This window comes from Frieseomelitta varia, unplaced genomic scaffold (assembly GCF_011392965.1).
Source record: "Frieseomelitta varia isolate USP_RPSP 00005682 unplaced genomic scaffold, Fvar_1.2 scaffold_994, whole genome shotgun sequence".
Classification (NCBI taxonomy): Eukaryota; Metazoa; Arthropoda; class Insecta; order Hymenoptera; family Apidae; genus Frieseomelitta; species Frieseomelitta varia.
The window spans coordinates 1,542-13,776 of NW_025110805.1; the positions used below are offsets into that span (position 1 = coordinate 1,542).

Here is a 12,235-nt window from a genome sequence, read left to right on the forward strand (position 1 = left end):
GCACGACAGAGTCCGCCGCTGAGCGGTTCCCCTGATACAGGATCGAACTGCGGACTGTAAATTCGGATATGGTATCAGGAGAACATGATATTCGAAGAGGTGGCACGACTAAGTCGGCCGTTGAACGGTTCTCCTGATACAGAGGTTTTCCAAAAATATTTCAACCGCTAATATCTCGAGAACGAAAAAGGACATTTGGCTGAAAATTCGGGTTTTGTATCAGGAGATCATGGTACTCGAAGAGGTGGCACGACAAAGTCGGCCGCTGAGCGGTTCTCCTGATACAGAGCTCTTTCAAAAAATTTTCAATCGGTAATATTTCGAGAACGGGGAAGGACGTCTCACTGAAAATTGGAATTTTGTGTCAGGAGAACATGGTACTCGAAGAGGCGGTTCTACAAAGTTGGCCGCTGAGCGGTTCTCCTGATATAGTGGACTATCGACATATTTTTGAGTTGGAGTACCTTGAGTACGGGTAAGAAGATCTGATTGAAAATTGCGACTTTGTGTCAGGAGAACATGATATTCGAAGACGTGGCACGACAAATTCTGCCGCTGATGGGTTCTCCTGATAGAGTTCTTTCAAGAAAATTTCAGTCTGTAATATCTCGAGAACGAAATAGGACATCTGCCTGATGGTTCGAATTTTGTTTTAGGAGAACATGATACTCGAAGTGGATTCACGACAAAGTCGGCCGTTGAGTGGTTCTCCTGATACAAAATTGTATCAACAAATATTTAGCAGGTGTATCTTAAGATCGAAAATGAATATCTGACTGGAAATTAGGATTTAGTATCAGTAGAACATGATACTCGAAGAGGTGGCACGACAAAGTCAGCCGTTGTGTAGTCCTCCTGATACAGAGTTCTGTCAAAAATTTTTTGGGCTGGAATATCTCGAGAACGAAAAAGAACATCTGACTGAAATTGAGGATTTTGTCTCAGGAGAACGTGGTACTCGAATAAGTGGCACGACAAATTCGGCCGCTGAGCGGTTCTCCTGATACAGAGATCTTTCTATAATAATTCGATCGGGAATATCTCGTAAACGAAGAAGAACATCTGACTGAAAATTCTGATTTTGTATCAGCAGAACATGACACTCGAAGAGGTGGCACGATAAAGTCCATCGTTGAGCGGTTCTCTTGATACAGTGGTCTATCGTATAATTTTTAGGCTGAAATATCTGTCGTGCGAGAAGGAACATCCGGCTGAGTATTCGAATTTTTTATCAGAGGTACATGACACACGATGAAGTCGAATGTCAGAGCCTGCGAACATTTCTCCTGATACAGTAGTTTTTCTTAAAATATTTAGGCTGAAATATCTTGCAAACGAGAAGGATGATCTCGCTCAGAATTCGGATTTTGTATGAGGAGAGTATGATATCCGGGATGGTTGCTCGCCATAATGTTGGAACGCGCCGTTCTTCTGGTAATTTCTGATATTTTCTGTTTTTGTATTATCTGTTCTTGTATCTTCTGCCCAGAGTTCCACTTTTTTTTTACATTCGTAAAAATATTAATTTGCTTTAATATCTGCAGGAATGTACGTCAAGCAGCGTTCAATCAGTGTATTCAACAGGTTATCTCGAATAAAACATGTCGTTTATTATTTATAATTACAGTGACTTTTTACTTGTTGCATAGAAACGCGATACTTGTCGTCCATGTGTAAATTTTTTCCCGTGGATATGGAAAGTTATGGATGAATGTTTATATAACGAAGTGGTCGTATGTCGGATATAAATAAATATATATAATGTATTTTTGTGTACCATGTTGCGAGTTAAAAATATATTGTCTTTTTCAAGGTTTCGGGTGGTTGGAACCTATACGCGTCACGTTTTCACGAGCTTGTATGCCTTGGAAACGATGTGTCGGTTGTCAGAATGAAAGTGGTTGTAAAATATAGAAAGGCAGTACCGGTGGTTGTAAACATACATGTATTGCGTAAGATGTGTGCACGAGGCAGGCGTTGGCAGAAATGGAGGACAATAGTCCTTTTGTTCTGTTAAGCATTATTTCCACAGATATATATATTTTTATTTCTGTCTGCAATTAAGCTGAATTTTCGTCCGTCGAAAACAATTTCTCTTGAAATTATAAAAATATTTCACAAAATAAAGCGTTGAATGTCGTATCGACACACTAATCTTCGAAACTCGGGTTGTCCGACCTGATTTTAAATATTTTCTTTAAAATGTCCAAATTTGTCCTATTTTTTATTTCGAATTTAATTTTCTTTCTAGCAGAAATAGAAATCTTGGAATAGAACTAAATAACTAAATAAAAACTAAATTACAAATTGATTACGAATTTTATTCCTTCAACCAGATAAATATACAAATACATAAAATATCCAAAATATTAACAATTCTGTCCCCTCAGTTCTGTCAATGAATATAAAAATTTATATAAATATCTGGCGATATATCCGAAAATGTGTAATGTATAATAATCGTAAAGGTAAAACTGCACGAAATATAATATTGAAGTCTCAATTACTTTAGTGTCTACCACATCTCAGTTACTTTTTTTATTACCATTTCAGTATACTTATTTTTGAACTTATCGTTGAATCCGTTTTGATACTAGCTGATAAGCAAACGAAGAATGTTATAATGTTGAATATATATTATAATGCTTTATAAATATATAAAACATTATAATTTTCTTATAGTTTTATATATATATATAGAAACATTATAATTTTCTTTTCTATATATATAATATAAAGTGTCACCACCATGAAGATTGTTTGAAATCATATCATCCGTAACAAAAAAAATTTTGATCGATCTACAAATAATGGAAATAATGTTAGGTAGTTACGTTAGATGGTCCAACTTGTGTGTATTAATGTGCAATCCACGTGGAGCTTCCTCGTGGGTGGAGAAGAGAATATACGAGGTGAGTGAATCGATTCGAAGGGGATGAAATCGCAGAGGCGTTCAAACGCATTATCGGTCGAACGCATGGAATTAGGATTGATTTACACTGGGGATACTGCGGCTGTATGGTCTCGGTTCGATTAACTACTGGTCGAATCTCACTAAATGAATTCCAATGGGTCGCGATCGGTATCTTTATATGATTTTTCCAATACTGCGCGTTGTTGAGATTTAGATCGGCTGTTTGTTTCGCACGAAATTGGCCGTTTATCAACACATTAGTGGAAATTAGAGGATTACATTCGGCTGTTTAAGCGACCTGCTTCATATGTACATAATTGAATTTACGATCGTGTGAATCAAGTTCTAGCTTAATGCTGGTACTACTTTCATTGAAAAGAAAAAAAGAAATAATTAAATAGGTAATGATAAAGAGAGATTGAAAAGTTTGTAGGCTAGGTTTCTTTTCAAGAGCAATATTTAATGTTGCTAATTAATATGTGTTTGTTCTCCATAGTTTTTTAGTTGAGTTCCCTCTGAAACAATATTGTGAAACAGACAATGCAAGTTTCATTGTGTGAAATATTATAATAATTTTTAGTTATTATTTAGGCAATTATTATTTCAATCAATACTACCCACTCGTGCGTTTGAAATGAATAATTTCAATATACTTGTACGTATTACTCTCAAATAAAATGAATTCTCAAATAATATTTTATTTCAATTATTATTTCAAATACTTCTTCAAACGTACTTAGCATTGTTCTATGTGTCTTAAATCTCTATTAAATTTTCAATATACAGTCACTGCTATTGAAATGTGATTATACTACCGCAAAAATAAGAATACAAATATAGAAAGAAAATCTCAACAATTACATCTATGTGCAAATTGTTGAATATTTAATGCGATACAGTATCTAACAACAGTGAAAAGTTTAAAAAATAATTAGTAAACGAATGTTCCTTGGAGAAAGCTCTCAATCTGTAGGATATCTTATAACTGCTTCTTATAATAAATAGGTCGAATATTCTTCATTTCTTTATCCACCTAGCAAAATTTCTTGGAAGTCGTAATCCCTTATGAAAGACTTAGCCTCCTTTCTCTTTCAACGTCCAAATGATACAAGCTCCACACGTCTACACGTCACATACTCACAGAGATTAACTCCTTTTCTTTCTCAAACAATACAAACCTTACAAAGATCTTATATTTTTTTCACAAACGTTCACTTGACGAGATAATAAATTTTCTCTTCTATGATCGTACCTTTGTGTCTTTAACGAATCAAAATCAGTCCTGTTTGTAAGAAATAGTTTCCTCTTCGGCAACGGTATACCACGACAAAAGCAAGGGATAAACTATTCGTTTTCATCGGCGTGTATTTCAATCGATAATCCGCTTTCGTGGTGATCCATCGGAGGAAAGTGCACGCTGATTTCTGCACGTTTCGGGATTAAGTTTCTCGATGTTGTCGACGAAAGGAATCAACGGAGATGCGAACCGTTTGGTCGCCGTCCAAAAAAAAAATCGCTCCTATTCACATCTCGTGGCAACCTTGGCTCCTTGTTCGCGAATGAATGGGGAAATTTACTGATTAAGCTGAATTTCGAGGAGCTGCTGTAACATCGACAATAATGCTTCTTCGAATGGCAATTGAACGAACCAATTCTCTGATAAATTGGACTGTTTGAAGGAGAATGCTGATCGTGTTCGTCAGTCGTCGATTGGTGACTCGACGTGTCATCAGTCTCGACGCGTTAAATTCTTGAATGGTTCTCACGAATGATACTTCCCCTCCTGAAAGTCTTGCGACAGTTATTCAAACGTGAACGCCAATGCGTGCGTGAGAAAATATGATTCTAATTGGAAAATTCAAGTTTCATTTCTCTCAATATGTAAAATTTCTGGAACTTTTGTTTTTACGTTTGAAAGAATTGTTATTTTACGTTTAAGAGAATTGTTATTTGACTTGAAAATTTTTGTTTTTTTAACCGGAAAAGGGAGAGTAGCTAATGTATTAAGATGACATTATGATGATATAATTTTTATATACATATTATAATTTCTATATACGTTTCTATTATTTATAGTAATTGTATAAACTATTGTAAATATATTACGATAATTTCAATAAAGAATATTATATTTAGACGCTTCTATTGAAAAAATTAGTCTAAAGCTATTTGTGACAAAGCTATTACCTCCAGGTGATATTAAGTCGAAATGTTTTCGCAATAATTAAACAGATTCCCTACACCAACTTCTTTTACGACTTTAATTAAATTACCCAGGCATAAACTGTTTCGTCTTAAATGTGCATTAAAAGCAAAGCGTGATAGTTCTAAAAAGTTCAAGTTGATGAGTGCCCGCTTCTCTTCGCTCGAGTTGACGTGCAGAGATGATGGATAGAAAGGTAGATTATGGCAATCAAAGTGTAAGATAAATCCAGCATCTAACGCAATTTCAGATCACACAGCTTGAAAAATGCTTCGAATTTCGCGTAAAAGAAAATTATAACCAGTGATGAATACACAAATTTTTTATTAATTTTATATATTATTGTTAATTTACAATGATATAATTTATTATTTACATTAATTTTGTTAGTTAATATTAAACTTATTCATATCAATATTATATCAATAATATATATATATATATATATATATATATATATATCATTCATATCAATAATATATATTATTCTATTAATTTTATTATATATAATTCACTATGTATATTAATAATTATATATTATTCTATCAATTATATTATATATGTATAAACAACACTTAAGCAAGTGTAAATATTATATCTCATTATTGATTGAAGTTTAACCATTGCATTGAACGAGGGAATATTACAAAATTTAGTATCAAGAAACACGAAACTGTGTGGAACAGCGTGTGCAGATAAATTGGTTACATCTGTTCGTTATGGTTTATTCACCGAGGCAAATGGGGCCAAAGCGATTCGCCGCCGACGCGCCATGTCGATGATGCGCAATCGAAGGTTATCACCTCTTAAAGATAACTGACCCTTTGCCCGATGGACACGAACAATTTCGATCAAGGAGCAGGACGATCGCGATAACAGTTCTCGGCCTCGTTGCTAGCGAGCGAATTTATTGGAAACGATCCTCCTGTTCTCCAACCGTGTACTAACGCATTTGTTCGCGAGTGAAAAACTAAACTTCAACAAAATATGGCTCGAAGCGAGCTCTCTAACTATTCTGAAACCCTCTAACCAGCTATTAGGAACAGTATTCAGTTTTTAGTTGTTTCAAAAGCGTTTGAGTAACAAATTGAACATCTGCCATTCTGGCACAAAACTGAGGATTAGTCTTAATTTAATTCCAGTTTTCTCAGAAGACAATTTTAACGAGCACAGAGCGGACAGTGTAGGATAAAACCATTAACATCGTAACGAAGGTAGGATTTCATTGAATTCTCTTTCCTTAATTAAGCTTCATTCATCGTGCGTCGATTTTCATCAATTTCAATATCAATGTGTCATCAAGGAGCGGCGTTTTCTGTACGAAGGAAACGGATAGCAGATACGTGTTTGCGGAGGCGCGTGCTTTGCACCACACTGCGGCTAATTTATATTCCCCTTATGTGTAACTAACTAATTAACTGACTGTCTACCATTGTGAAAGCCGCAGATTCGCTACCGCGAAACCCGAATTCGGCCACTGAACGTCGGTGTTTCATGAACCGATTAAATCGGAATATCGTCCGTATGAATCCACACCTTTTCAGTTCGTGATTCTTAACATTTGCTCTAGACAAGCTCGTTGACAATCTGTTAATTCTGTTGTCCTTTTAAAATTAATGCTTTCACATTCCGACGTCTAAAAGTATCGCTATCGTTGGTTGACAATCGAGTTAAAAATTGAGTTTAGAAAGGAAAGATCGTAGCTTTTATTAGACATTTCTACTATACGACAAAGTGTTTAAATAAACGTTGATAAAATTGGATAATAATGTTTGAATAAATGGTAATAACAAAAAGGAAGAATTAAGGGAAAACGTCCAATCAATTTTTCAATGATCATTTCTGGTGTCCGACAGTTTAGATGAATTTACTCGCTAACTCGAAGCTTCGTGTTAAACAAGTTGACACGATTCTTTTTCTTCAATAACCGGCGCCACTCTCGCCTCTGTATTTAATCGATTGACAAGCTTTTTATGCTCCAATTCACGGTATTTGCTTTAATTTTACGCACCTCGTGCAACTTTTCGCGAGAAAAGCGCTGTACATGTACATTCGATGACAATCGAATTTCGTATTTGTTCTGTAAACGAAAAAAAAAAAAAAAAAAGGAAAAAAGAGAATTTCCCAAACCTCGAAATATTTTTCACTAAAAAAAAATTTCACGTGTCTGAACTGTATGATTCATAGTTACAATACTTCTACCAACTGTCCATGCAGATGTAGCTCTGCTTAGAAATTTTCAGACACGTCGCATTTTTAATGAAAACTTCAGTATTTAATATACGTTATGAACTTTAAATTATGTGCATTTTTTAGTACAAATTCTGCGACTGTTCGGTTTTATTTATATATTAGGTTATAAATATTTATCATAAATATCTATTATAAATCTTATTTTAATTTATTACCTATGCTTAATCTTTAGTAACTTGGGAATATTTTAGATCCTATTATATATATATCTAGCAATATCTTACATATATAATATAATAAAATAATAAAACATTACATATATGTTTATATTACATAATAAGATACATACATATATATATATATATATACTGTGTGTATAAAATACTTAGATACTCTTGTTTTTGGTTAGTCCAGTTAGTTTGGTTTCTTCAGATCACCTTCTCTTTCATTCGTCCCTGCAAAAAGCCCCTATTTTCATGGCTTCTTGCATGTATTTGAATATTCCTCGTCTCCGTTTTTTATTGTAAAAGCTTGTTCTATTGTTTCCATTTCGCTCAAGTGTTTCTCCCTTAGTTGGCCTTCTTTATACAAAACATTCTAGAGCATCGTGTAATACAGTACGAATTCTTTTATCAATTTTTTTCCTTATCCATTACGTTGGAGCGTAATTGTTTTCTGTTAAGTTTTATGGACCCTCGAGCCCGTAGCAAATTACGCAAAATGGCCGGTTTGAAGTTAGCGACAGTGAAAATCCAAGGACGCAGAAAGTCCTGAAATGACGAGGGTCAGAATAAAGAGCCCTTGAATGCACTTCGAACCGAGTATTCTCTCTGTAATTAAATCGAGAATGTCAAGTCGAACTGCGACTGATCTTTGTGGCCGTCAAAAGAATTGGCGGGACGTGCTCTCGCGTTAAATAAAGCCACGTGAAACCGGTGGAAGCTGATGGAAGATGAGAGTTCTCTGCCTTTTCGCCAACGTGTTTCATCGAGACCGAAATTAAAACGTTTCGGCATCACGTAGAATAATAGACAGCCACTCAAACGTCTCGTGACATTTACAATTTTTAATAAACTCTCGATATTTGATACGGGCCGTGAATTTCGAGTTGTACAGACTTTTTTGTTTTTTAACAAAATGCTTATTTTTGTTAATTTGTTGTAGCGAGTTGTTAAGCTAAATGAACTATTAGTTTGCCTATAATTTTTCATCAAGTTTAGAGCGGAATGCTGCAACCGTTTTAATAAGTAGCGACTTTCGATATTCTTTAAATTAATCGGCTGCGATTGAAAACTTGTTCCCAAGTTTTTACGAACTTTCCAATTTAAATAAACGCGTTTCTATCTTCAAAGGCAATCGCGCAAAGGCAAGGTTAAGTGGAAATTTAGTTTCGTGAGAAATTCGTCCAATTATTGAAGAAAACACGTTAATACGAGGTGATTGGTAAATTTCATTATTTTCTTTGTAAAATTTTCTCAGCGTAACACAATTGCGTAACGGTAGCTCGCGAGGTTGAATGAAATCAAAGCTGAAAGAGTAGTCGACTTTTAAAACGCGTTAACTGCTGCCGTGTCTGCTCTGACCGGAATTTATGTAAATGCAATTTTACCAACGGAAAATATAAACGATATGTAAATGACATATATGCGAGCTACGCTGTTATGCCGCGGAGCGTTGAATAATGTCACGTGTATGCTCGATAACGTACGACAGTTCCCAACGTGGAAATTTCGCTCTGAATTATATTCTGATTCAGTAATGCATTATCTAAAATCGTAAAATGGAACATCTGCCCAAGCGACTCTATAAATAAAGAAATTGGATATATGGTAATTGAAACCTGCAGATAGTGTCGTATCTCGGTTTAGAAATCTAATTTTAATAGAAAAAAAAATGAAATAATTACAACTGTTATTCCATAATTCATTGAATCAAATTATTAAAAACAATAAATTGAATCAAATACCAAAATTCATTAAAATCACTATTTCGAGGCTGATAGAGCATGTCTGGAAAATGTTTTTCAGAAACGGAATCTCTCTGTTCATCTCTTTCGCGAGTTTGCAAGAAGAACAAGCAGCAAGAAGAAAAGATATTATTCATGTAAAGTCGTCGTATCGTTCGTGAAAAGTGACGATTTTTAGACGACAGAACTCAAAAGAATTTAACGTCGTCGTCAAAAAATAAAAAAAAAGTTTTCACAGTCTTCGTTCGACTTTTACAAGCAATAAACAACTTTATGCAGACGTTTGAATATTTCATTATCCCGTGTTTGAACGCGTGCAGGTACACTTTTTTGTTTCAAACTACACTGTTGAGCGAACGTTGAGCTTGCAATTAGTTCCTCTGCGAAAGTATTCTCGTTCGTGGCCCGTAGGGAATAAAAGCGATAAGAATTGATTGAACTTGTTGAGATGAAAGTATTTTAATTGGATTGAACTTCGAGGAAGATATATTTAGGTATACGTACACTTCGTCTAAAATTATCGTACCTGGCATTGACCGTGATTCTACGTGCAGAATCTTGAAATTATTTCGAAGGATCGATACGTCGTTGAAGAAAAGATATAAAGAACAACTTCAGGTAGAAATATGAAAGGAGTATATAATGAGTTGTATACAAAATATGCGGAAAGAATATCAGCCTATATAAGTAGATTGCAGATTTTTATGCATTTTGTCAAATTATGAAATACTGGGGATGCAAAAATTTCAAAAGTTTTTTGCCCACAGTGTGCAAAAAATATATAAAATATCGAAAGTAGAAAAATAGTACTCGTTGTACTCAACAACTGGCAGTGGAAACAAATTTCTGCTTAGATTACATTTATTTAATTGCGTTCGCAGAAATTTGAAATTGAATATACATCTCGCTCTACGAGTCTGAGACATTTTTGAAAGAAAAATAGGAGGAATAATTTATAGAAGCAAAAGAAATACAATGGACTCGGACATTTTAAAAATACCGATTAGAGAAGAGAAACTTTTAATTAAATTTTTATCTGGAAACAGTCTCTTTTACCGTTTCTTTTCGCAGGAAATAGAGATATTTTCGCAGAAAATTTCTAGCGAACGTCTCGCGACTTTCAGCATGATAATTAATAGTCACTGATGTATAATATTTATCTGTCATCGATGATATGAATTTTTCCCTCTCTCCTTTTATAACGACATGAACCTATGCTTGCGCGAAATTTCTGCGAGTTACTGGCGGAACACAGGCGCAATTTCAATTAGCCGGTGTGCACCGTATCGTTCATGCTAAAAACTGCGTTAAAAATTAGTTTTCGTAAAGCACAGTACCTGTCCAACTCGCTCGGAAACTTTCTCGACAAATTGCTTAACCGAACCGAATTCAACTTCTCACAGCGTATATTAGCTTGTCTATTAACCCGATAGTTAAAACAATTCTTCCTTATCGTGTAAAAATAACGAGAATGTTCAGCGGACGTAAAATCATTATTCTCCATTATTCCTCGGAGGAAAAAGTTCCGTTATTAAACGTTCTTTCCCGTCATTTCTTAAAAGAGAAGGAGAAAATTAAAGAAAAGAGAGCAGAAGAACAATTTCTATAGTTCGCAGTTATTTTTTTCTAAAAAGAAAAAGAGAAGGCTTAATGAAGGAAGAATTCTTTCATTAAGACTTGATAAAAGTGTGCCTTATATAACGCTAGATTCCTTCTTCTGTTTCTATTTCTATATTTGAAATAACCTTCGAAGAAATCTGCTTCCGCTAACTAAACATTACGATAGCGTTTTTAACTTTTCCCGCGGAAACGATATATATAAAATACCACGCGATTAATAACTTGCGTATTTTATTAAAATATCCATACCCCTCTCTATTCCCCGCATGCCTCAGTATAGCATTTCACTTTCGCGAGCTAATGCCAATCAACCCCTTCCATTTACAGAATTCTCTTGCATTCTCCGACGTGTCTCTCTTTTCTCGAGGAACAATACGCATTTAGAGATGAGACGGTAGTATAAAGGCGATCTCTGTATCGTCTAAAAATGACAGAACTGGGATTTACGAGGACGACGTTTTATGTTGCAGGCCTCGTTTTACTCGACAGCACTGAAAACCCTGATCTCTGTGTCTACTGTGATACTGCTTGGCCTCATATTTGCTTACCATGCCTTAGAAGTTCAGGTGCGTATAAAAAAAAAAAAAAAAAAGAAAAAAGAAAAAAAGAAATCCAATAGGCTCGATGTTACAGCCCTTGTAGCGTGCATGTGAACAATCCCTATTGGTGGGCGCAGCCTCCGCCGAACGAGCATGGTAAAATGCTACGCGATACATATAAAACCGCGGCCGTTCGTGCACACCTGTAGGGTTTCATATCAGAAACCGGGACGCGCGTCGACCGTCTTTCAAAACGGAAGAAACGTCTCGATCTATAATATTCTAACATTCTATCTCCGCTGGTTCTGCTGCTTTTCGTCCGCGTTTCCTCTACGTCACAGATTTTTATTAGACAAAATTAAAGAGGATTACGTATTTATAGCGGGCGAGAATCTCTGCACGCGAGAACTGATCGGTCGTGGACCGCCATTTTATTTCCTATGCTCTCTAACGACTTTACATTTGATTAAAATTGTCTTTAATTGTCTTTCCACTGGTTTGGTTTTTTTTTCCAACTCTTTGTTTCCTTAGTTGATGTCTATTTTCGATAGAATGGCAAAAAGAGTAAATCAAAGGAAAATTAAATACTTAGGTTAAAAGTAACGAGTATTGATTTAATTTTGTACAATTTTTTTTTTAACTAGTCAGTATTTAATGTGAGAAATATATTAATGTTAATAATATATGTATCAAAGATGATTTTCAGCATTTTGAAATTTAATTTTGGCTAAGAAATTTCGACCAAAGAGATAATGATATGTAAGAGAGAACATATGGATGATTCGAGCCGCAATATTTTT

General features: G+C 34.9%; 1 protein-coding gene across 1 annotated transcript in view; it reads left to right on the top strand.

Annotated features, from left to right (window-relative positions):
* Positions 1-374: 374 nt before the first annotated feature.
* Positions 375-12,235, top strand: part of LOC122538404 (small conductance calcium-activated potassium channel protein-like) — a 53,757-nt gene continuing 41,896 nt past the window's right edge. The window contains exons 1-3 of the mRNA XM_043672440.1: positions 375-475; positions 1,177-1,237; positions 11,331-11,462. Coding sequence (XP_043528375.1) covers positions 375-475; positions 1,177-1,237; positions 11,331-11,462 — 294 coding nt within the window. The remainder of the gene's footprint in view (positions 476-1,176; positions 1,238-11,330; positions 11,463-12,235) is intronic.